Source organism: Felis catus, chromosome A1, assembly GCF_018350175.1.
Source record: "Felis catus isolate Fca126 chromosome A1, F.catus_Fca126_mat1.0, whole genome shotgun sequence".
NCBI classification, from domain to species: domain Eukaryota; kingdom Metazoa; phylum Chordata; class Mammalia; order Carnivora; family Felidae; genus Felis; species Felis catus.
Genome location: NC_058368.1, coordinates 179,918,347 through 179,945,473, shown reverse-complemented (window position 1 = coordinate 179,945,473; position 27,127 = coordinate 179,918,347). Strand labels below are relative to the sequence as shown.

The following is a 27,127-nucleotide window of genomic DNA, read 5'->3' as shown; positions in this document are numbered from 1 at the left end:
TGGCTTTCCTCACAAGAGGCAAGCACTACTCCTAGGTACAAGTTGGCAGAGATGCCTTGTGTTGAAAGCCGCCTCTGCCTCTGGCCTGCTAGGCCCTGGTGACACACTCAATTCACCCACCCAGTCAGTCCCTGCAGGTCTCTGAAGTTTGCTGCTGCCTCTTTGGGTCCACTGAGCCCAGCTTCAGGGCCCTGTCATCTCTTAATAACTGCACAAGTATCCCCACAGGCGACTGGACTTGAGTCTCCCCTTGGCAGTCTGTCCTCCCCACTGTCACCGGCATGGTCTTTCTTAAATTAAAATCTGATCTTGCCATTCCCTTATTATAAGCCCTTCCATGGATCTCGTGCTGTGGATCATGACATTCGAAGTCCTCCCTACCTCCGGCCCCAACTCCCTGCCTCACTAACCTCATCTCTCTCCACTGCCTCTGTTGCTCATTTTCTAGCTGTCAATCTCTCTGACAAGCCTCAACTCTTTCACACACCTTTGTGCCTTTGCACAGATGGGTGATTTTTTTTTTACATGCAGTTCCCCTTCTGTCTGCAAAGTCCTTCCCTTGCATGAACTCCTACTCATCCTTCAAGACCCAACTCATGTCACTTCCTGAGTGAAGCCAGAATCAGGCCTGTCTGGGTGCTTTCCCACCTCTTCATCCTTACGTCCAATGGAGTCTTGGCCCATGTTCTGCAACTGCTCATTTACTAGTCTGTCCCCTCATCTGACTGAGTTGTTGGAGTACAAGAATGGTATCTTGTTATTTTGTAATATTATTTTCATATTAAATGTTATAATGATCGTGCATGATTTCCTATATGTAATAGGTCAACTGCAAATACTTGAGAAATGAATGAACAAACATTGATTTGATGCATTTTAGTCGACCTTACTCTCTGCCACAAACCACTGGGGCACTGGGGATTCCACGGTGATAGAGGCAGCAGGGTCCCTGCCTATACATGTTCATTCTGTGTGACATACAGAGACAGGTTGACAAATTAATGAACAAGATAATTTCAGAGGGCAATAAGTACCCTGGAGAAATATAACTGGGTAATGGGATAGAGAGGAGGGACAGTGGGGGCTGGGGGAGCTGCTTTGGGTGGGTCAGTGAAGGCTACTTTGAGGAGGTGACGTTCAAGCTGAGACCTATAGGATCTGAAGGAACTGACCCTATAGAGGTCCAAGGGCTTGGTGTCCCATGCAGGGAAGGAGCTTGGGTTGTTCAAGGGATGAAACGGAGCACAGGAAGCATGATGTGGGTGAGGGAGGGCCCAGCCATGTAGAGTCTTGCAGGGCATGACCAGGAGCGTGAACTCTGTTCCAGGCACAATGACAGAATGAATGGTCACCGAGATTCGCAGACAGGGATGCTACCAGCGGGTGGGTGCTTCATGTCCCTCCACACACCTCCCTCACCCTCACACAAGATTACTGGCTGCTCACCGGGCGGGCGGAGACAGCCCTCATTAATCTCAGGAAGCGGGAGGGCAGACTCGGGCAGTGCGGCAACCCAGACTAACTAGAGAACACAAAGGCCGCCTGCCCAGCTTTGTTTTGAAACCGTCAATTCCAAATTCCACTAGCTGGCAGAGACAGGGCTTATTGATTTTCCCTTCTGGAATGCATGTCCTACAGAGTCATCGCAAATAGAAACTGAAAAACAGAGGAAAACACAACGGCTGAGAAAGATAGGGCAAGGGGACATTTTTTTTAAAAAAACAATCTATACTGGATTTTGTCTTTTTCTTATGCTTTGTTGGATTGTGGCTTGTCATCTCTGTTTTTTCCCAATTCATTCCTTTTTCCCTATCTCTGTGTTTTCCTGATTATCTCTCTCTCTCTCCCTCACTATGCCTTTGTCCCGTAACCTGTTATGGCATGTGCATACGGGAGGCAGTTGCTACCGCTGTGTTAAATGCTGCTCTCTCTACAGATCGGTTTGTCCAGCTGACTGCTTCTCTTTAAATATACCGCCTCTCCCTCTTCCAGACAGGCAACAGAGTGGAACCATCCCATAAAACCAGCTTTGAGTAATTGCATAGAGTGGTATCCCCAGCTAATTACCTTCTCGCCCTTCTCTTGAGGAGCAGGAAGCAATTAGAGACTTCCTTCCATTGCCTGGCTGGGTCAGGGGCAGGATGCCAAGTCCCTTTAGCACCCATTCCCACTGGGTTCAAACACCACCTGTGTCCTGCCCTCTGGCTCTGATAGAAGCTGCACACCTGCCTCTTTGCCTTCATTTTCTAGCAGCCTCTTTGGTTACTTTTCCTTTCTTCCTGTTGCTAGCATGGCTGAGGGGAGAGGAATCTGAGTAGACAGAAAGGTCTATGGACAGTGTCTAAAACCTGGTTGGGTCTGTTACTAAGGATAGGGTAGGTATAGGGTAGGTGGGGAGGCCTAGGCCCAACTGTTGTCTGCTGACTTTTGCCAAATGACACACTGATCAAAACTTAATCTTATCATCTGGAAAATGGGTGTATCACAGTTTATTCCTTCTTGAAGGGTAATGTCGGGACAAGCAAAGAAAATCCATGTCAAAACGACAAGATTATAAAAAAAAAAAAGTAGATAATCCTTGACTTTCTCTTCTCTTTTTTTAAATGTTTATTTATTCTTGAAGGAGAGAGAAACAGAGTATGAGACAGGGGAGGGGCAGAGAGAAAGGGAGGCACAGAATCCAAAGTGGGCTCGAGGCGCTGAGCTGTTGGCCCAGAGCCCGACACGGGGCTCAAACTCACAAACCGTGAGATCATGACCTGAACCGAAGTTGGATGCTTAACTGACTGAACCTCCTAGGCACCCCCTTTCTATTATTAACATATGGTATCATGGTTAGGCCCAATTATTGTCACTTTGTAGCCTGATATTCCAGTAATTTATCTTCTATTCCTATGTTACTTAAGGAATAGAACAGTGTTATATTCGCTGAGCTCACACAAGGCAGTAGAGAAGGCTGGGGATGGGGGGTATGGGAGGTGGTTCTCAAACAGACTGATGACAGGGATGTACATTCCTGAGATTTAAAATTTGTCACAAGAGAGACTATCTACATGTGGGTAATTGAGGTCTGGTAGGAGGAGGAGTGTTTCCTTAATAGGTTTGATACAAACTTAATTTCTGCAAAGCATCTTCTATTTTACATGTACCAATGCATATTTAAATGTATAACTTCAATTATCACCTCTAGGCAGATGCTTCCCCTCCTTGAACTTGCTCTTCAGCTCAGCTCCTATATCTCCAATTACCCACATGATATTTTCTCTTAAGGCTGTAAGATTATTTCACCTATATCCCTCTTATTAAAACCATGGAAGATGGGGACTGTAGACATGGTTGTGGCCCAAAGACCAAAGTCATTTCACCAGCAGGGTCAAGAGGATGGGATGTCAGGCTCACCAATTTCCAAGCACACAGAAGATGCTCCATCCACACTGCCCGTGGAAGGACTTGACATCACTTCACAGCCAACTTATGATCTTCATGTCTGGCTCTTCCTCCTGGCCTTTCAGTCTTCGTGGACTGGAAGCTCTAAGAATCTCACAGATCTCTGTATCTTACTTCCTACGGCTTCCCCCAGAGTTGGCATTTAGTAGGTTCAAAAAACATTTTGATGGCTGCAACGATGAATGACTATGGAGCTTTGCTATCATACCTTGTATCATCTGAGCTTGAAACTCATCATTTTCTAGTTTTTTTCCCCCAGCCACTAATACCTCACTGATTGCCCATTTCTGTTGACTTGGCCCCTATTGGCATCTTTGGTTCCTCCTTCACTTCTGACTGCTCTCTTTTACAAGCATGAGCCCTGACCCCTTACATTGGACTCAGCCTCATCTTCTGCCCCCAGCCTTTACTTTTTCCACCTCTTCCCATCCTAGGCTCCTCTTCCACAATAAATATTTTCATCATGACTTTTCCTGGGTTGGAAGCCATCTACATTCTCAGTACCTACATCTAAAATCCATATACCTTTCAGGCAAGGCTTGCCAACTCTTCCTGATCTTATCACCTGTTGTTCTGCCTCACAATCCCGCACCTCCACAAGATGGCTCTGCCTGTGTCCTTGAAATACACCTTATACAGGTTTACCTCTGTATTTGCACATACTATTTGCCTTGTTGACTTTGTGAATTCCAATCATCATTTAGGCCCAGGTAAAGTCTTTACAATTATAACAGCAACAAAGAAATGCAGCAGTAACAGTAGCTAGAACTTTATGTCCCATGTGCCAAGCATAGTACTAAGTTATTCATACTCATTATTTTATTAACTTTCACAAAAACCCTAGGAGGTTAAGTACAATTCTTATCCTCATCCTACAGTGAGGAAATCTAGGCTCAGAAGCATCAAGTAATATGCCTGAGTTCATAGACTCAGTATGCACAATAGCTGAAAATCAGACCTAGATCTATCAGGTTGCCAAAGCTATGTTTCTAACCTTTAGGCTAGACTCCCTAAAGCCATTTTTCTTCTCTGAGCTCTCAAGCCTTTACTATGCATCATGGCCACTCATTTGCCAATTTTCTTTTTCTTTTTTAAATTTTAATTTTTTTATTAAAATATTTTTTAACATTTATTCATTTTTTGAGAGACAGAGAGAGACAGAGCACAAGCGGTGGGGGTGGAGGGTGCAGAGAGAGGGAGACACAGAATCCAAAGCAGGTTCCAGGCTTTGAGCTGTCAGCACAGAGCCCAATACAGGGCTTGGACCCACCAACTGTGAGATCATGACCGGCGCCAAAGTCAGACGTTTAACCAAATAAGCTACCCAGGTACCCTTTTAATTTTTATTTTAGAGAGAGAGCAAGCATGCATGAGTAGGGGAGAGTGGCACAGGAAAGAAAGAGAATCTCAAGAAGGCTCCAAGTCAGTGCAGAGCCCGACGCAGGGCTCAATTCCACGACTCTGAGATCATGGCCTGAGCTGAAATCAAGAGTTGGACGCTTAACTGACGGAGCCACCCAGGTGCCTCTCCCCGCATTTGCCAATTTTCATGTGGAATGTTAAATCACTAAAAACTCTCTTGTACACATGTGTTTCTTGTCCCTAGTTTTACCATAAGCCACCTGAGAATATGAATTATACTTTTGGGTCTTATAGGTTCTGCCCAATAAATGTATCCTGATGAAATTGATTAGAAGTATAAAGTAATCGACACCCCCCACACACACACACACACTTAGTTCTGTTGGCTAATTCATCCTTTTAGCAGTGGGTTTATTTGCCCCTCCTCTCACCCTAGGACCACATGCTGACACTGGGTAGAAATAAAAGAGAAGATCAGAGCTGAGTTCAGGCCTTCGAGTAACAAATATATGCATGGCCTGGAGAAGGAGGGTCTGACAGTAGTTCCTGAGTGATTCAGGAATCTGTGTCTGCAGAATCTTGAATCTTTGAGCTCCTGAGGTCTTTGTGAAGTTAGACATATTACAGGAAAACAACAACAACCCCCAGATTCAACAACTATTGTGGACCACTATGAGATTTAATCACTTTCTTGAGAACCAAAAATGAAGTTGGTAATTACACAGCCCTGCTTACACATCACTGCAATGTTTTGTTGTTGTTGTTGTTAACTGGCCCATTTAAAATCAGAGCCATGAGATAGAACAGATATACCACTTTACATATGTAAAATGTTAATCTGGGGTTCAACCATCATGAACCTTATTGACCTTGAGTTAGTCACTGCCCTTTCCTGGTCCTCAATTTTCTCACTGTTGACTTGTGGGGTTTTAGAGGATCTCTAAGCTTCTCTCTTGCCTTGCCTTTCTGGGATGCTAATTAGCACAACCTCTTAATTTTGGTTTATATGCACAATGTTGAGTCATATTCTCCATGGCTTCGTCTGCTCCGCCCTGCTCTCTCCTGCTTCTGGGCAAATGCCCCCAGATGAAGCAGTGGGAAGTTTCCTATGTGGGATCCCCTTGCAAAGTCCTCTCTGCCCTAGGCTTCCTTCACCTTGAGATGCCTCTGCCCTCTTGTGTACTTTGCATGTTAAACACCAAAGGCTTTCCGGTAAGTTCTCAGGGACAGGGGAAGCAGGTAGCCTGTATCTGGAAGCCATCATCAGCATCCCAGGACACTAATATCCCTACAGTCCTTATAAGGAAAGCTGATAGCTAAAGTAGTTAGTTTTAAAGAAACCTCCTCCAAGACTTCTCAAGTTGAATGTGAGCCTGCGTAGGAGGCCAGTGGACAGAAATGCCTGCCCAGACAAACCATCTCCCAACACATGCTCTAAACACATGGACACAGTGGTATGGGTGGAAAACTTGAAAGGCACACTCCTTGTGAAAGTAATGGTCCAGGAATCACTGTTAAACAGCAAACAGTAGAGACCAGACAAAAAATGGCAAGGGTTATTTGGCAGGTTAAAAAAAATGTAGTGATGGAATAGTTCTGCACTGACTCTATCAATGGGCACAAGAATCTGCATGTGATAAAATTACACAGAACTGCATGTGCATGTACACACACAAATGAGTGTGCGTTATACTCTGAAATCTGAAGAGTAAGGTCTGTGGATTGTACTGATGTCAGTTTCCTGGTTTTGAGATCATACTGTTATGTAAGATGTTACCATTGGGAGGAAACTGGGGTAAAAGGGCACATGGACCTATCTAGTATTTTTGAAACTTCCTGTGAATCAATAATTACTTCAAAATAAAACTAAAAACACCCCCCAAAACCAAGCACCTAGTGCGGTGAGTGGATCTGGCTATGTCTCCCCACCAGCCTGGGACACAAATGCCAATGCCCTCTCCAATATCTTATTAGTAACAGCCACCCCTTTACCATCAGGATCATGGTCATGATCATCAAGGCTCCCACTTATGGAACACTTATACTATGTACTAAGCACACTTTCTCATTGGCATCAACACCCCCACCAGAATATCATCCCCATTTTGCAGAAGATCATGACCCTGGGAAGAGCTGAGTAGAGCCCCAGGCCATAGAGTTACTGTAGGCCAAGCTCTGACCCAGGTCCGGGACTCTAGTGCTCACACTTGGGGCTGAAAAACCAGAGAGGAACAGGACTCTGTGGAGCTGTTGTGGCACTTGATGCATGTTCCCTGGAAACCACTCAGGCACATCCCTCAATCTGTCTCAAAGGCGTCTGCACCAAGGCAGCACATAGCACAGTGACACCACCTTCCTGTCCCGTCCCTCACCCCTGTTCTGGCCAGAAAGCCACATCCGTAGAGAAGCAAAAAAAAAGCAAACCAAAAAAACCAAACCAAAAAAACATCACTTACAAGTTCTTCACGTTGGTGATGCCACGGAATGCCTTCCTCGGGATCCCTAGGATCTGGTTTTCGCTCAGATCTCTAAACAAGAAGAGAAGAGGCACATGCATTAACGACCAAGGCCCGGCTTTATCTGCATCTCATTATGACAACAAAACCTCTCACAGGCTGCCTCTGCGGTCAGGAGTGTTGGAGGCACTGTTTAGTCTCAGGCCCCAGGCTGCTATGAGCCTTCACATTGTTCCTCTAGTGATGGCCTTTGCTGAAATGGTTACCAGGCGGGAGCAGCTCGCCTCCAGGGCGGGCTCTGTGGGTGGTCTCGCACCTCCAGGCCACGAGCCAAGACGCTGGGTTATTTGTTGCACACAGACCGCACCCAATTCTGTTTTGCCACCTCCCAGAGAGACCCCTGGCCCCCCTTCCCCAGGCCGTCCCTCCCCCACTTCAGGGTCAACAGCACTCAGTCTCCCATCTCTCAGGGACTCTCCGCCTTTGTCATTTGGGATTGGAAGGGAACCTGGCAACCCTGATTTTCTGATGGGGGATGACCATCTCTGTTTATTCTAGAGACCCAGACACCCTGGGGGCCTCCTAGATCAGCTAAGTGACAGCCATGGTGAATTCAGATTGCATTTGCACAAACCTGTCCAAAATGGGGGTCCCATGGGCACCCCATCTAGCATTAAGGGTGCTAATGTGTTGCTTTGAGGAGGAAAGGTAAGGGACAAAGTGTCAGGTCTTGAAGCTGGCTCAAACCCGGGTCTCATACCAGGGTCCTCTTTAAGAATCCCCAAAGCCTCAGTTTTCTTTCCTAAGACCTATGCAGCTTTTTTTCCTTTTTGTTTCCCCCTTTTCCCCCTAAACAAACATATACACTTGTTTTCATTCATACCTCAAGCTTGCTTGGAATTTCAGTGAGTAATCTGTCATAACTGCATGTCTCTACACACATACACACAAACATATACATACATATCAATCATATGGACATGTATCTATAGATACGGATATATATCTCAATTATTTTGAAAATAACACAAAAACTTTTCGATATTAAGGTACAAGACCATCTACCCAGACCATAACCACTGTTACCAATTAGGAGCAATATGTATAAATTTCACAATATGATCTCATAGTATATAGTCAGTCATAAACTCTTTTTTCACTTATTATATTGAGAACATCTGTTCATGTCATTAACAGTACATGTATGCCAACATTTTTAATCACTGTATATCATCCAATTGTATAGAGGGCTGTGCGATCCCACATTGTTGGGTATTTGCCATTTAAGGAAACATGAGGATGGGTTTTCCTCCCCAGACATTTTTGGGACAATTGTTCGACCACTTCCTTGGTATAAAGTCCCATAAGGAGCATGTGCTGGGTCACAGGGTAAACGTCTTTAACTGCTGAGTCGTCCTAGAGGGAGACTGTGCCAATGGACACTCCTACACTTAGGTTTCCATGGGAACCTAATCAAAAGCTAAAGAGGATTCCAAATAAAGAGAGGTCAGACAACCATCCTTCACTGAAACTTAGGCCATCTAAATTAACATTTTGTGAAGGGGCAGGAGGAAAAACAGAAAGCAGAAGAGAGGCATCACTTTCCTGCTCTCACCTGCTGAGAGGAGCTACCACACTCTGAGTGGGTGACTAGAGTTTCAGACACTTGGGGATTGTCTGGGGCCACTGTTAAGCCCCAACGCAAGGCTCAGAGTTGGGGTAGGGTGCAGACATAACTACCAGTGGCTTCTGGGGCTGAATAACAGGGTATTCCCCATCTCAAATCCAGTTTCCTCTGTCTGCAACGGTGTAAATAAATTTAGATGCACAAGGAGCCCCACTGCAGGCTCCCCCGGCCAGGCCTGATTCAATGAGCAGGGCTCCAGCCTGGAGTCGGGGCACCGAACAAAGCCTATGGTGACAGCAGAGGTCAGGCAGGTTCACCAAGGTCACTCCTCTGCTCTCCATCAGACTCCAGGGGAAGGGGGTGCAGGTCCTGTCATCTGACTAATGCAATTTCCACCAGGCATCTGGGCTGTACTCAAGGCTCTAGCAACCACAATGGGTCTAGTCTTTTCTGCCAGGTGAAGGCTGGTCTCCAGGACAGTGAGCCCCTGCCCACTATCCTCCCAGGCTTGGCCGCTATCTTTGGCCACTCTGGGAAACAGCTCGGGCCGCTGTGCCGGCCAAGGGGGAATGATCAAAATCAGGGGCAGGGGAAACAAACAGGAGAGAGGTCTGGACTGTCAGCTCTAACCATGTCTGGAAGCCAGGTGAAGGGGCACCTACTCCCGTAATGCATTAACCCTTTGACTTTAATGTAGCCTTTGAGTTTAATGAGTTGACATGTAGCCTCAAACATCCTGAAGAAATAACAATTGTATAAAGGTTCCAACTTGCCATATGGTGGGCTGAAAAGAGGAGAGCAGCATTTTAGCTGAAAAATCTGGCCCACCTCCTGAGAGACGCTCCACAAAAGCCATCACACAGGCAAAACCCTGCAACTGCACGGGGCAGCCTCTTGGGTTTCTGGTCACTACTTTCTTGCTGGAAATACACCCAGTCTTGCTCCCAGTTTAAGGGACCCCATTTAAAAGCACAGCTTTCTTTCCACCTCCTTGCCATGGCTTTCCTCCTGCTGTAACCGAGGAAAACAGTGGATTGTAGGGAATTTATCTGTTCCCCATGACAATCTGCTTGTAAATTTTATTAATTTTATTTTCCATTGAGCCTCTGTTCTCCAGCTAACAATACCACTGCCATCCATCTGCAGGATTGTATATTGATTTCATAAATACCTCCAGTGGGCTGACAAACTGACAGCTTTAATGGTGTTACTGATGGGGCGTGGAGGAGGGTTCAGGGCTGGGTGCTTCATTTTCGGTAACTGTCCCTTCACAATTATCTTGGGGCCTTTGTGAGGGCTCCTAATAGTGTGTTTATCTCAGCGTGATGCCAGAGCATGGAGCTATTGCTAAGCACCACCCATGAGAGCCACAAGAGCCACCATTTTCAGCTGACACTTAAGTAAAAATAACAAAATCTATCCGTAGTGCCCAAGAGCCTAGTTCCGGCCAATTGCTTGCTGGGGGTTTAGTGCCTTGCCCTTCCTGAGGGAAAATGTTCAGAAATAACCAGGGAAAAGGAACTTTTTTAAAAAAACATTAGATATAAGGTATGAGGCTGGAGCACAGTGAGAGGGTAAGGGGCGTGTGCTGAAATTTTCTGGGGGAAATAAAGGAAGATGGCTGGTGGGAAAGGTTTTCTTGGCTGGCAGTAGGGCTATGGATTGGGATGCCTTTTTAAATAATTAGGACTCTGAAAGAAAGGAGGACTGCATTAGCTAAAGTGCATTTTCCTGCTTCCGGAAAATGATTAACCGACGGATTATTCCATCCAAAAACACAAGACCAAAGAGGACTTATTAAGGAGACAGTAAGTCAAATAGGAGTTGGCAAGCACCAATATATCCCCCTTCCAGCCAGCACCCCCCCCCCTTTTTAATTTACTAAAATGCTTTGGACACAGATTAACTTTCTTCGCAAATTTATTATTGCTTCATCTACCTTGAAACGGGAACTGCAGACACTTTGATAAATGGATTGAAAGGTTGTCTAGTTCCAGTGGAGCTTTGAAATGCTTCCCAGTGCTCTCTCTGCAATGTCAGGCAGGCTTTGTTCTCAGAGCAACAGTGAATGACAGTCCCCACCTTCACCCCCACCCCTGCCCACCCCATGTTTACCAGGGAAGATGGCAAGGCGAGAAGCAGGAAAACAGTTTCCTCTGCTCAGTGGGGACAATGCACTGGTCTCAGTCACATTCACGCTACCCGGAAGTCTTGTCTGTGTTAAATGGCAGTTTGTGGGAGGTGAAATTTGTTCCTAGATATCAATCTTGAATTATTCTGAATGTACCAGAAGGGGTTCAGAAGCTCCCCCAACCTTGGTGAATTCTTGTTTCTGAAGTGGGGAGGGCCACTTATTAGCGGTATGATCATGCTAGGTACTGAAATGCTCTATGCCTCCGTTTCCCCATCTTTAGGGCAGGGGCTTTACTGACTTCCTAGGTTAATCATGGGGATGAAAGGAATTAATATATATGCACCTTGCAAATCACCTGGAATCCTATAGGCATTCAACGAATGGCTGCATTTATTTCTTGGATTTTCTGCCCAGTTAGCCCTGAATTTTACATTGCCGAAAACGTCCTTTATCATCCTCTTCAGGATATATGCCTACAACTATGCAAAGAATAAAACACATAAATGTTAACTAATATTCTTTCTATAAAATCTGAGCGAGGAATCGAAGTTTCCCTCATCTGTCATCTAGACAGGAGTATCCCTATTTGATTCTAGAGTCTTTTGAATGAAAGAGGAGAGCTTGATTCAGGAGAGAAGGTCTGTCTCAGTTTGGGCTCTCAAAGAAGTTGACATTTAGCCAAGTGATGGATTCATACTTGCATCCTGGGAGAGACTAGTAAAGGATGCAGGAAGCAGGATGAACAAGGGAAATAATTATAGGTCAGTTAGGTAAAGTCCTGGCCTTGTCTCTAACCAAGGGATCTGGGTCATTGTAGCCCTGCATCAGACAGTCCTTGGTTAGCGATCACCCAAGAGAAATACAAATTGCTGGGCTTTGCCTGCTCTCCATAAGGCTAAACACGGTGACTCCAAGACTCAATGACAGATTGCTGAGGAGGTTCCCAGTCATGACCTTTACCAGCAAAGTCTAAAGAAGCAGGAGATAGGAGCCAGAGTCAGTAAAGGGACCCAAGGGATCCATCTCAAAGCATTCATAAGAAGGCTTCAAGGACAGTTCTCCTGATTCAGGAAGTTCTCAGAAGATTTAAAAAAAAAAAGATCACTCATGAAAGATGACATATCCAGGACCAAAGATCAGGAGGCCACAGGGAGAAGCTTAGTGACCAAAGGAAATTAGAACAATGCAATCTGATGCCTTCTTTGTCTACTTCCCCAGACCTTGCACTGAGACCAACAGGCACTTTTTTAGTAACTTAAAAAAGAAAAAAACAAAAACAAAAACAAAAAAACTACCAACCCTTGATTAGCCAAAGTAAATGAGGGGATGATATAAAAGCATTTCTATTTGGAACCATTATTGGATTTGAGATCAGGGAAGTGGATTACTATTCTGATTCTCTTTGGCCTGAGTATGTATTAAAATTACTTTCCCACTCACTGCCTAATAGGAGGAAACCTGCCCACTGATGCAGTAGGTATCAATCAAAACTCATTTAGGGATTTAAAACATTTCTGATGGATAATCCGTGAGTCTAAAAGTTCTTGTACTCGCAATTGCTGCCTTCTTATACAAGGCCTGCTCCCCCTAGCCCCAACTCCTATAGTAACTGTGACATTATCACTCTGCTCTCAGAACAGAAGAGAAAGATGTTGTTTTGCTTACCTTATTTTATACAGTGGGAGGGAGGGACAAACATGCAGGAAAAATTATTCCCTGGGGATTCTACAGTGTGAACTTTGGGGAGGATTTATCTTAAAAGGTAAATCTCTTCTGCAGGCAATTTATCTTAATAAGCAAGATTGTATGTCTTCAGTTGGGTCACTGTCAAAACCAGGTGAGCCCCAAGCATATGTCTCAGCTGAAAAGTCCTGGTACCTCTGGCTGGGTGTCTAGTCAATGGTATCCTTTGTCCAAGAGAGATTATGATGGAAAAACTGAACCATTTCCTGAAAGAACTGCCACCTGCCTCAGGGATCCAGAGGATCAAAGTATCAATGGGGGACAGAAAACCAAAACATGACCAAAAAATTATTTTCCACTGCTCCAACTAGTTTCTAAATATTTCATCACACCAGTTTATGTGCTTGTTTCCTTGATGTTAAAAAGTCACTGAATGAAAGAGATCAGTAAGAGCTCCTTTCATTCTGCCTTCTCCGACAATCTCATTAGAAAAGTCCTAATCATACCATTCAGATGTTTAAGATTGGCAGATTAAATGTCAGCTCAGACTCTTCAGGCAACAAGAAAATAAATTTAGCACCTACTGTATGCTATTCTATGTCACATGTTGAGGCACAGATGTAAACGGAACCAAGTTTCTGTTCTCCTGGAGCTTGTATTCTCTTCGGCCCCCGATACAAATAAACAGACCTTTTCATACAAATGACTGGAAAATAAATACCTAGACATCTCCAAAAGTAAGAACTGCAGTTTCACTGTTTTTTCCTTTTCAACAAGAAGACACCCTATGTCTAAAGTTACACTGAGGATTATTGCTAACCAGCAAGGAAAATAATTCACAGCTTTGTTTTACCCATTCAAGGCTCAAAATCTTTTTAGTTTTGGGGTGGCAGTGCAGGGGAAGGGGAAGGGAAAGGTGCCAATCGAATCACTGGGACTTGCAGGGATCCAGTCTTGTTTCATCAAGTACTTTGATTCTGTCTTTCAAAGTGGACAGTCTGATAAAAATCATGACAGTTTGAAGATGTTATTAAGAGTTGGCATGGCACGGGGCAGCTGTTCTCACAGTGGGGCTCATGGTCTACCTAATCAGAATTTAGTGATGATGCTTCAAAAAAAAAATACAGATCCCTGGTCTTAAAATAATTTAGATAGGATAATGGTATTGTGGGTTATGTTTCCCTTCATTTAGATCTTTGTCTTTGAGAGATACATACTGAAATAATTAAGGATTAAGTGATGATGTCTGGATTTTGCTTCGAAATAATGTAGAAGAGGGGGAAGTAGGTGGAGGTATAGATGGACTAAGATTGGCCATGAATGGATACTTATTGAAGAGCTGAGTGCTAGGTGCAAAGGAAGTTCATTTATAATTTGTGCTTGACTTTTATGTATGTGTGAAATTTTCCATAATAAAAAAAATTAATGCAGATTTCTGGGACCCATCCGAGATCTACTGAATCAGAAACCCTAGGGATAGGCTTTAGAGTGTAAACTTTGAACAAGTTTGAGAATGTGGATAGGATGATTTGTGCATGGGATTAGGTGGCAAGTTCACACCCCAGCTGTGATACTTAATGGGCTGTGTCTTTAAGAGCATCAATCAATTCTGAGCCTCAACTTGTGCTTCTGTGAAATCCAGATAAGCATCAAGAGTAATGAAAAATCAAGTGCTTCTTCTATACTCGAATGCAGTATATAAACGCAAATCAGTATCTTCATTTTTTTAGCAGAAAGCTAACAAATATAGCATCCTACTATCTTAAGCGTCTAGGGGAAATTTTGGGTCCAAGATGCAAAGGTCTCCTGTGTCTCAGGTGTGAGCCTGCTGGATTTGGGCAAAATGCTTACAGGACACTAGTGTCACAGGAGAAGGCTGAAGGGGAACAGGGTGACAATATCTAATCCACACTTGACAAAGCCACCCAGGGGCCCAGTTGGAAGCTGAACTAGCAGGGGGAAGAGTCCATGGATGCTTAAAACTTCCCCCAGGACCCCAGCAAGAGTCCATGGATGCTTAAAACTTCCCCCAGGACCCCAGCAATTCACGAAGAGGAAACCAAGCATTTTGTCCCGGGCCTCTCCTAAACGTGCAGGGAAGACTCTGTCGATTGGGATTAGCACGTTCTGGTGGGGCCTCACAGACAAATGTTTTCCCAGGTTTCTAGGAGGGTTGCAGTAGAGGGGAGAGAGCACTGGAGGGCAGGTAGGTAATGAGCAGCCAGGCCCTGAGGCAGATCTCAAGCTGTGACCATTCCAAAGCAGATGAAGGCCTGGTGTTTGAGCACCATGGAGCTAAGTATCACTTAGACAGGGACTGAGGGCTGAATGTAAGGTTAGGGTTATTGGTTTGCTCTACGATTAGTCACTAATGTACATCCTTCCTGTCTCTTTATGGACAGATATTCTAAAAATCACAAATTCAAATGCATTAGGATCATGCAGGTTAAAGGAAATGAGCAAAGCAGGCTGACTGTGGACACAAAGGAAGTGAGGGGTGAAATGGGGGATGCAGGGCCCACCCCAATGAATTTCTCCCAATTAAAAACAAATAACCCTCTATGCTAGTCAACAGGACACTTCATCCCAGGGCCTGAAGGGTACAGAGGCCAGCACCCCCCCAGAAAGGATCTGCTAATTCTAGGACAGCATTCCTCCACAGAAATATAACATGAGACACCCAAGCAATTTAATTTGTTCCATTAGCTGCATTAAAAACAGTAAAAAGAAACAGGTGAAATGAATTCAGTAAAGTATTCTACTTAACCAAATATATCTAAAAAATATTATTACAACATGTAATAAATATAAAAATATATTAAAGAGATACTTTACATTATTTTTTATACCGCATCTTCAGAATCTGGTGTATATTTTATATACATGTCAAGTCAGACCAGCCACATTTCAAGTGCTCAATAACTACACATGGCTAGCACCTATTACATTGGACAGTGAAGCTCTAGAATAAGGCTAGAAGCTGGATGTTGTACTTCTGCACCCACTCTCTGCCAAGAGAGGAAAAGAGTATTAAATGTTGGAACTAATCTAAAGGAGCCCAATGTGGGCCTCCTTGGGGATGGGGGGTGGGTATACAATAGGAAATGTGAAAGGGAACAATTCAAGATAGAAACCTTTAGATTTAAGGAAGCAAACCATGGCTTGAAATCTCCCAGTCATTCAGCCATCCCTCCTATGAGCAGAGAACCTCCTTCCAGCCATTAGGATTTAATTTGCGTCTTTCTGAACCAACACCCCTCCAGGGCTGGCAGGGTTAACAAATGCTTCCAGTCCAAACAGAAGCTTTCTTAATTTAATTATCATATGTAATGCCAACTAAGGCTCTTTGTGTTCATGAGACAGCATTATAACTGACTGATGATCTCCAGCAAATGGTACAGAGGCTGAGCTGCTCAACAGCTCACTAATTCCTAGAATTATCACAATTTAGCGACAAGGTAGTTACATTAGACAGGTATGAGGAGCTCTCAACAGTCCAACTGTGCCTTCTGTTCTGGTCCAGACATCCCTGCTTAACTAACTGGTTCAGGAAACATCATTAGGATTCTCACTATCATCATCTGACTCCAGCTTGTGTGTCCATTGCCATGTACCATTCAGGAGGTATAACTGAGATTTTGGTGTTTTTACATCGTAGGCAGAAATCTGATGTTGAAAATCACTAGAGTCTAAGGATTTAATTATATACCTGAGATAGCCCTCTGCCAATTTTGAGGCCCAATGAAATGTTTTGATTTAATTTACCAATCCTGGTGTGAGTATGCGGTGTAGGGTATCCACCTGGTTCCAAAGCATGGGACCAGGGTTTTCTTTTTCCCTTGTCTGAAGCTATGTGTCTGCCCAATAGAGTTGGGGAAAGGGAGCCCATTTCTTTGCATTCCATCCTCCTCCTGGCTGACATACTGTTCCCACCCCCTCCTTTCCCTCCGTCCCTCTCCCTTGGCATCCCTCTGAGGCTTTCATCCCTAATTTGATTGTCGTAGCTGACACTGTCAATCTGAAACCCAGTAGCACGTCTAATGCTGGCTGGACAAGGGGAGTGCACGGGGAGCAGAGGGGGAGGCAAATTCATCTTGAGAATAGCTTTATGTAAATCGATCTTCTGGCCGAAAGCTGGAGCCAAGCATTTGCTGATTAATTGGAGAAGCGTCCTTGTTCCCGTGTCTTCTTCAGAGAGATGGCCCAAATTGAGTCCTCTCCTCTTCACAAAGACATTCCCATGCCAAAAAGCTTTTGCAATTAGGAGATGAAACCTTGTGAGCGAGGGGGAGGCAGAGGGGTTGGGGGAGTGTTTGTGGAATTGTTCTGAAATGAAGTATGTGCATTTGGGCTGCTTCATGATTAATTGCTGACCTGGGCACCTTCATTTGCCTCCCAGATGGTGGTCTGGTAGCCTAGGTTCTGAGGCATAATATCCCATAGGTGAAGATCTGCTTGTACAATTAGCAAAAATTACAGGGGGTGGAAAGTATACTTTCTGACACGTTCTTTCGGTGGATTCCAAATTTATATTTTCAGTTACCACTTGGGCCCATTCCTGTTAGCATCAGGAAGGAGGGAGTATCTGTGACTGACTCAATCTCTTTTCCAAGTACCTCTTACTGCCTTTGAAAAAGAAAGCTCTAACAAAATGCTGGATCATCCACATTGGTGGTCCTTTAACTCAGTGACTATTCCAGGGCACTGCTAAATCTGACCTTACCAAAAAGCTAAAGGCAGATTAGGGATTTAGGCACAGGTAAAAGTGAGTTTTGACCTAGACAGATTGCTCGTTTGCTAATCTATGTGCTGACTGAAGGTCCAGTTTATATGGAAACATGGTCGTTTCTGCTGGCTTCTGTGTAAATTATTAGTTTCGTGTGGTCAGAAACTTTTGCTGAGCAAAAGCCCTGACATACAGCTGAAAAACATTTTTGTTGAATGGATTAAAAGTAAGTGAAAATGATTTCATGCTATTGCATATGGCTCATGGATGATCGAGAATAAATCTCAAGATATAGGGATTTCCCCCCACCCAAGTCTAGTTTGTCCCTTTAAATTATAAAGAGCTCTCCCGCTGTTGCCCCTACCCTTCTATCTCTGCCTCTTGGTGGAGTACTGTGCTTGAGGAGTAATGTCACTAGAAAAGGCTTGCATGCTAAAGAGCCACAGATAAAGCCTTTAACTGAAAAGGGTTTAGTGAGCTAAACTGAAGTATGGGAATGAGCAGTTACCTGGGGAGGGAGGCTAAGCAGACAAATAATTTGGTTTTTCGGGACAGAGTTTAAACATGGTCTCAGAGGGTACAACAGATTTGGAAAATGGATTCCATCTAGAAAAGGGCTGTGTGCTGACAAGAACATGTCTCCAAGAACATCTTCTCCTCCTCCTCCCCGCCATTTCTAAATTCTGGAACTCAGAGACTAGGAGAATACAGATAATGAAACTCTGGGTGCAAAAGGAGACACTTTTTTTCCCCCCCAGGAGACACTTTTAGCATCAAGCTAAGGAGATGTTAGAAAGGCATGGAAAGTTTAGATTATCTGTGTGATAATTTGCTCTGTGATCACTCTCCTTTCTGCCAAAGGGTCTAAAAGCTGTGGATTAAAAAGTCCAGTTGGGGAAGGTGGGAAGCAGAGAGGCAGCCCAAAGGGCTAAGGCCCTGTAGTCTGGGAGCAGGTGAAGCCATTTCCTGATTTCTATCCCCTGTAACCTTAAATGCTCAGGTTGGCCATGAAGAACACTCCTCTGGGTACCCTACGTGTGCCTGACCCCAAGACTAATGTTTGTGGACTGAGCAACCCCTCCTTCCTCCACTGGGGAATATGCCACTGAGGTCCCTCTTCTGCCGTCCATTCTATTTCACTGAAGAAACATGAGCTCCCAGGAGCAGGGTAGGGGAGGGATAACATATGCCTTGGGCTGTAGCTGCCTTGTGGCTGGGGTCTGGAATGCAGAGCTGAGGCTCAAGAAAATGGGGCTTGTATATGCCTGTTCTTTCTTGTAACTTTTCAGAACCCCATTAAATAAGTGAAACCTCAGGGATGAAGGTGAGATGCTATCCTGAGGCCATCTGCTGATAAAATCAATGCGGCTTCAGAAAGGCTCAAAATTATCTTCTCCCCAAGCAGGAAAGCAATTCAGCAAGAGCTTCATATCCTGAGTTGCAAGGCCAGCCTCTCAAAGCCCAGTGTTGGATGAAGCATATAGCGGCAAAAGCTATTAAGCTATGTTAATACTATAGAACGACATTTCTCCTCGTGACCCCCTGCACTATTTATTGTTCCATTCAAAACAATTACAGTTATTGCTAATAACTCACACCTGTGGGTGTCCTGGTATCGACTAAAGCAGGATAGATGCTGTTTTCTTGCTTATTTATGTAAAAATGGATGCAGTTCAATAGGTTTACACCAAGCTTGAAGTTAACACTAATGCTTAATCCCAGACCTGCTTCTGGCCATTTAGCATGAAAGGCAGTGGACAAGGGGTGCGTGGCGGGAGAACCCAGTGAACTGCACAGATGAGAGTAATCGGCGTTGAATGTGTGCTTGCTGCTACTAGTCTTAGGACTACAGCCCAGGACAACAAACTCGCTTGTCCCAAAGAGGGAAGGACCTCCACAGCAGGAGGTGGGGGCACAGAGGGACAGAAGGGCCACTCCTTCTGAAACAGCTCCCTTGCCTCTCTGAGACTGTTCATTAACTATAGCCTGAGCCACACTCTGCCTGGTAACTCAAGTCCCCTTCTCTCACACCTGACCCCAGAGGTCCTGCATATGCTCAAGACTCCTGGACACAGTGAAGCACAGTGCTGGAAGCATGGCTTGGGGGCCTGGAAGATCTTGGTGTGAGTTCAGACTTGGCCTCCTGCCAGCTATGTGACTTTGTATGAGTAGTTTATTGCCCTGTCTGGGCCTCAGTTTTCTCATCTGCAAAACGGGGACAATGAAAATACTTAGGTCAGGGAATTATTATAAAATGGCTAATGACTTTAGAGCTGTCTATATGTTACCTGGCTGATAATAAGCACTTTAAATAAAAACCAATTATTATGAGTGCTTGTAACTGTTCAAGTGTGCATTCATACACTATGGCTAGAAGAGAAAATCCCCACAAATTCCTTGTCCCAGAGAATATTACAGAGGAACTCAAACTGTAAAGCAGCAACTCCCAGTCAAATTTAATACCAAAGAAAGCAATACTTGGGTTCCACTCAGCCTGCTGTGCCTCAAAGGTTCTCTGGGCCCTGCAGGGAGGTCCGACCTCATGGAATCGACCAGGCTGTCCTTGGATGGATGGTCAAGATGGGCATAGAGTTAAAAGCTCCACAGCTCTCTGCATATGCCCTAGGAAGCTGGCTGGAACTTTGGACTGTGTGCAGGGAAGCCAGCAGGAGGCGCCACAAAGAAGAAGGACAAGGAGGAGGCCTGGAGGCAGCTGGTGGGACTATTGGTATGACAGCAGGGTTTAGACAGGGGAGTGGCCTCAACCCAACACAGGCTCTGGGGCTGAGAGCAGGATGGTGACCACTGATCTCTGTACACACTCAGGACAAGTCAAGGCAGCCTTCCACCTTCCAAAGGAAGCTGGGGAACAGCGAGCTTACCTCGGGTGCAGAGCCATGCAGGAAACAGCCAGAAGAGGAGAGGCTGAGATCACTCAAGATGGAAGGTGAGTGGAATTTGCTACTAAAGCAAATTCCCTGGCTGTCTTTCCTACTCTGTGAAAACTGTCCTAGGGCTTACGTTTCAAAGAAAGGTCCTCATTAATAAGGTGACTACAGTGCACCCATGGAGTTAGGTGCTATGGGTCAGAGCTAAGAAAATGAAAAGACACAGTCTGGGGAAGAGGACAAAGGGGGACAGCAAGTATGACGTCACCTCTTAGGGAATGAAAGTCACCTCGGCAAACAGACCTGGCTGTATGAGGCAAGACACATCGGGCCTCTGTTCTCTTTCCTATTCCCAAACCTATCCTGGAGGCTGCTCAAGGAGTGAGAGGAAGTAAGCAGAAAGTCACTCTCTGAGTGCTGGTGTGGAGGGGCTGAGTCTGTGATCTGTAAAGTCAGCTGTGGATGGGTGGGAGAACCCAAGCAGAGAGGGACAGAGATAGATGAGAGAGAGAGAGAGAGAGAGAGAGAGAGAGAGAGAGAGAGAGAGAGAGATGGAGACAGACAGAGGGGCAGAGAGAGAGAGAGACAGACAGAGGGACGGAGAGAGAGAGCATGAGCAATGGAGAAGGAGAGAGGGAAAAATGGGCAGAGACACAAAAACAAAGAGGAAGAGAGACTGACACAGTGAAACAGAGAATAAAACTAGAGAAAACAAAGAAAAGCGAAAGTCAAAGAGAAACACACATGCACAGAGTTATTTCCCAGAAGTGACCATGAAAGGCAGAGACACACAGAGAAAGAAGCACAAATGTGAGACAAGGGAAACAGGGTGCAGACAGGTTCACACACACAAAAGAGACACACAGAAAGAGCCGGGTTGAGAGGACAAGGGGCAGAGGAAAGCAAGAGGCAAAGATCAGGTGGAACCTGGCCAGGGGGTTGTGAGGCTGGCCCACAGAGATTCCTCTGCAAAGGATCCATCGTGTTTGGGCTTTCTCAGGATGAGGGCACCAAGAAGGGGAGGGGATCCAAGGCCTCTCTCACATCTGACTTAGGAGACTGCTCTGGAGACCAGGAAGTGCCATCCTCACTGTCTGGACCCTGCACTGAGCTCAGGCCTCCACCCCCTCCCAAACCTTGTCTGGGAGACCAGCCCCGCACAAGGAGGGGAGCTACCCAGGGCAAGGTCTCCTAGAGCTCCCATCTCTAACAAACTGCCCCAGTCCCTGCCTCCCTCAGCTCCAGAAGGCAGGCACTAGAGGTTCTGGCAGAGGAAACTTGTGAAGGTTTCAAACTTTTTACATTACAAAGCGAGTTTTTAAAAGCTCCATAAAATTTCAAGGCACATACTTAATGTTCAAATGGCAGAATATATCGATCCCTGCCCATCCTCTAGTATCTTAAGTTTACCCAGAGGACCATTTTATTTAATTAACTTGGTGCTTTATTAATATAAATATTCTCCTATTGATCATAAGAGGGCCTGACAGGCACTCAAGCTGGGTATACATCACCTTCCCTCTGAGCAGCGCCACTTAGAGGAGTAGTTGGCTCAGAATCAAGAAGAGTGGCAGGAAGTGGTCCCCTGGGATGTCAGGCACTGATGAATCTATAGCATTTTTTATGGAGGGAGTTTTTTTTTTTTTTTTTAAAGTTCCAGCTCCTTGATTCTCTTAAAGCAGAAAGCATATGGAAATGAGATATGAAAATGGTCTTGGCTTACACGTATCAATTAAGCACGTCAATACTTTAATTAAATCACCCAACCTAATGAGATTTATACCAATGAATATGTTTTATAGTTATAATAGCTTTTCTGGCCACTGTTCAAAATGTCAAATAAATTGTCAAAAGAGGATTAAAAAAAGACAAAATTGACGTTCTGAACTGAAGCCAGTTTTTTTCCTCCCGTCTTTTCTTTCCCCTTTATTCATGTGATTTTGGACGATATATATAAAGTAATGGACCCTATAATGAATTGGTTTTTTAAGAGTCTTTTTCATTTTTCAATTCTAATCCTTCTTATCAACTTTTCTAAGCTTCACACCATTGAACCTGCGAACGCCCTCACTTTCTTCTGGTCCTCTGCAGCTTGCTTTTTCAGTCGTCTGCAGCTGGACCTCCTTGGTACACCCGCAGAGAGGGAAGCATACCCTCTTCCTTGACAAACAAAACCCCAAACAGGGCATGGGGTTAAAAGGCATGATTACTGAGAAGGCTATTACCAGAACATCAAAACATCTGGGTAAAAGTATTCTTAATCTCCTATGTAAAAGCTAGGCTAAAAGCCTATTTTCTCTAACTAAATAATGTGGCAAAAGCAAGCCAAGATTCTTGCTTCTCTCTTCTTATGCTTGTTTGGCTTCAGCTTTCCTAATCAATTTATTTCTGTATATAACTGTAGTCTGTGTCCCCAAAGATAGAAAACAAAGAGGCCTTCTAGACAAGCACACACACACACACACACACACACACACACAGTGAAGGCGAGACACTTGAATGATAGGGAGCATTTTTACTGCTGTAGTGGATTCCTCCAGGTAAGTCCCAGGCAGAATGAGCAAAGCTGTATGTTTTACAATGGAGGTTCAGAGTTACTATCGAAAACTGTGATTGCAAAAAAAAAAAAAAAAAAAAAAAGAAAAAGAAAGAAAAGGAAAAATATAAATTATTCTGGAGCATTGATTCGAAATACACAAGTCCTGAAACCTAAGCCAGGCCACCGGTTGGAACGCTGCCCTCAATAAAGCAGAATGACAAGAAGGAGGAAGTGGGTACCCCTCAAACGTTCGTGCACCCTGATTCCTCTGAGGCTCTGGTGTAGGAGGGCTGTATCTGTGGCCTCTCACCCTTTCACAGCCAATGCCCTGCCAGTTCCCAGGGAGGGCAGCAAGAGCCAGCCGGTCCTCCTCATTTGATTCCCTTTGCTGACATGAGCTGGCCAACTTAGGGAAAAGAACCAAACACCCCAACCATTATTGGATATTATTATTCAGAATAAAGCCTCTTTGCTCAGAATGAGCAATGTTGATTCTCAACAAATTTTAGAGCTATAAGATTGAAGCTTCTTGATTTACAGATGGCAAACTGGAGCCCCAAGAGAGAAAGGGTCTGCCCAATGTCACAGAGCCTGGGGCAAGAACGCAGGACCCAGATTCTGTGGAGAAGGCTCTTGCCTTCCACATGTGTTGTTTCTGTTTAATATAAAAAGGGCAGGATGTCAGGGAGGTCTGTCATTTCCCTGGTTGCCAGGGAGCACCTGGCTGATCTGGCTAACTGGGCAGGTGCCCTCTCCCCTCTGTTATCTCTCTGCAACATCTGAACAGCGTTCCTAATGCTCTGCCTGCCTCTTTCTAGATTCATCCACCTGCCAAACATTTATTGAGCAGCTATTACATACTAGGCACAGGGGATAGGTGATGAACAGGATCTTTGCTCACAGAGTTCATAGAATTATAGGGAAGACAAACACAAGCAAACAATTGTACAGATGGACATTTATAATTCGGCTAGATGCTATGAAGAAGTAGAAGATGCTTACGTGATAGAACATGTATAATAAGAGTGCTCAATCCATACTAGGCAGCCAGGGGAAGTGAAATTCAAATGGATGAGCAGGAATCATGCAAAGGAAACAGTGCAGTGGTTCTCAAAGTGCAGTCTCCAGACCGGCAGCATTAGTATCCTCTGGAAACTATTACAAATGCAAATTCTCGAATGCAATCCTAGACATACTAAAATAGAAACTCTGGGGGTATTGAAAAGCCACTTGGGTGCTTTAGGAGAAATTTAAAAACAGACACAAAAGTAGAGAGAACAGTATAATAAGCATTAACTTGAACAATTATCAATATTTTGCAAATTTTATTTCTTCTTTCCCCACCCCCTCCTTCCATGTACACACTGTTTTTTCTTTCTGGAGTAGTTTCAAAGCAAATCTCAGACATCAACTCATTTTACACATACACGTGTGTGTGTGTGTGTGTGTGTGTGTGTGTGTGTGTGTGTGTGTATTCCAGTATGCAATTCTAATCAATAAGGACTTTAAGTTTAACCATCAGGCATTATTACACATAACAAAATTAACAGTCCATAGTTGAGATCTAAACAAAGTCCCAGGAGTACATCTCAGCCACCTGAGTTTTAAACAAGCCTTCAGATGATGCTGGCCCATGCCCGTGGTTGAGAACCACTGGTGTAGAGCATGCTGGGAGGGGGATGGCGTGGCTTGAGAAGCTGACCAAGGACAGTGGCCAGAATGGGGTGAGGGCAGGGTGTGGCAGAGTGGAAACTGGTGGGGAGGAGAGGAGGTGCTGGCAGATGGGATCAGGTTTGGACAGGGGTCTCAGGACAAGAGCCACTGAGAGTACTAAGCAGGGAGGGGACAGTTCTTCATGAATGCTGGTGAGACTTTCAAAACTAAACAAGCAGACCAACAGGAATAGGTCTTCTTTATGCTCTTGCATTAAAAAATAACTGATACTTTAACGAATTCACATTTACATGTGGATTTTCACTTAAGAAGCCACAGACACTCTGTCACCCTGAGCCTCTTCCTCACTCAGCTCTGCAGGGAGGAACATGCCCCAAGTCTACACACATGGAAGGGAGGGGTGGCAGATGCAAGGATAAAGAACTCAAAAGCAGCTGGGCTCCCTGGGGGGGGGGGGGGGGCGGGGTGTGAACCTGGTGCCCCAGGAACCCCAGCATGCTTTGGCATTTTCTGATGGGTTATAAATCTATCTCACCTCAGCACTTCATTAGAGGGGGATGCTGGGTCCTGTCCTCCAGACCAGAGAGCTGAGGCTTTGCCCCATAACCCCAATGTCACAGAAAGCTAGGGCAGGATCCTCAAATCCCTTGCTTTATTCTAGCTTCCCAGGCAAAAAGGTGGCACTTGTGGGGGGCATAGAATAAACGACTTGGGGGTCAAAGGGCATTTGGGTCATCCCTGCTGTGTGGGCATGCCTGAGGCATGTCACTCTCTTGCTGGTCCTCAAGGTCCCCACCCACCTCTCTCCCCTCTTCACCTCTTGTCATTGCCCTTGACCCCACCCCTACTATCTAACCCTCCCTACTCTCCATGAATATCAGAGTCACGGTGGTGCCTTCCAGCATGCCTTAAGCAGTTCAGTGGGTTTTAAACTGCTATTTACATGCAGAATTGTTTTGTCCAATGAATGATTTCCGTAGTGCCCTGAAGTACAAAATAGCTCACACTGGATCTTCTCTGACTGAGGTGGTGAGGTGATGGGGAGCCAGGCTTTGTTGCACCCCCAATAACCCAGGGTGCTTTGACAGGTTTTGAGCATTACCAACTGCTTCCAAGCTGAGGCACGAGGATCAAAGCCTTGTCGGAGAACTCAGGAGAGAGGGCTACCACCAAGGCCCCATCACGCCTGCTTCCAGAACTCTGTTCCTCGCGCTCCATTTCCAGAAGCGTACAAACGTTCAGAGCGGGAAGACTGTACTCCATGAAGACTCAAAGTCTGACCTCATCTACACTTGCTTACAGTTGACTGACTTGGGGGCTACATGTTCTAGGTAAGAAAAAAAAAATGCATTTCACTTCCCTCCAGGCCTGTCCTGCTAGGGTTGCTTGGAGGGGGAGATTAGTGAGAAGCTGAATAGGGAAGGGAAAAAAAACCCCAAATTGCCTGATGCTCCATTTCTGCTAATCAGTCTGTGTATATTCACAGCAGTGAATCAGAGCTCCCCTCAGAGAGGAAAGCTATGAAACTTTAAACATTCTGACCCTTACTTCCCCTGGGGGGCTAATCCAGCAAACTTTACTTTAGAAATAGTAATCGTGATAAAAACACCTTGCACATGCTTAACTAGCCCTTATCCGTTGCTAGTATTCTTTCAAGCATTTTGGCATAGGTTTCAATTTCTCTTTCCTATCAGGAGAATGCAGGAAAAACTCCCAGACATCTCTGCAAAATGCTAATTCCAGCTCTGGGGGCAGGCATAATGGCAGGAGGGTGAATTGCTATGGAGATAATACATTCAGATAGACACATGTGCATAATTAGAAGAACCCATAGCGAAAGGGGTCACATCTCTGATCTCTGGGAGAGGGCAGTTCCTTGGTGCCATAGTTTTGGTAGCACAAGGGTGCCCTGGGCTGGCACAGAAGTTCTAGATAATCCTGGGGTCCCTCAGTGTTCTAATCTCACAACTTTCTTTAAAAAGAAGAGATTTCCAAACTCTGCTCCCCAACAGGGATGTAGCCACAGAGCACCAGGAAATACTTGGAGTCCTAGCTTATGTCTGCACTTACTGCAGAGAGATGAACATTTACTTGATAAGGACCTACTATGTGTCTACTTCCACTTCCAAAATGCTGAGACAAATACCACTGTTCTAATCGTACATGTTAAGGAGACCAAAGGACAAGTACTGGGCAACTTGCCCAGGGGCACAAGGCAAGAAGAGGTTGGGATTGAACATGTCTGACTCCAGAGCCTTGTCCTGCCCTTGTGAAACTCCAACAGTTACTTGGAGGGGCCTGGTTAATCCCATCCGTCTCGTGCCCCCACTTCTTCTTGTATCACAGTTAGAAAGGAGGACAGACTTTGGTACCCATGAACATGGAGATGAGGTCTAGACCTTTTGACTCGGAAAGAAGATGGCATTTTCCTGGTTTAATATTGCCAAATATTCTGGAGTTAAATACTATTTTATTTCAACATCTTTCATTTATTGGGGTCACACTGAAGCTTAGCATTTGTGATGACGTGATGGGGATAGAACAGAATTTGAAGAGGCACTCTCTTTTGAAAAGATTAAAAAAAGTTTTTT

At 44.9% G+C, this 27,127-nt stretch overlaps 1 protein-coding gene across 1 annotated transcript in view; it reads right to left on the bottom strand.

Moving 5' to 3' along the window:
* SLIT3 (slit guidance ligand 3) overlaps positions 1-27,127 on the bottom strand; it is a 598,696-nt gene that overhangs the window by 186,982 nt on the left and 384,587 nt on the right. The window contains exon 5 of the mRNA XM_023259788.2: positions 7,266-7,337. Within this exon, the coding sequence (XP_023115556.2) occupies positions 7,266-7,337 (72 nt within the window). The remainder of the gene's footprint in view (positions 1-7,265; positions 7,338-27,127) is intronic.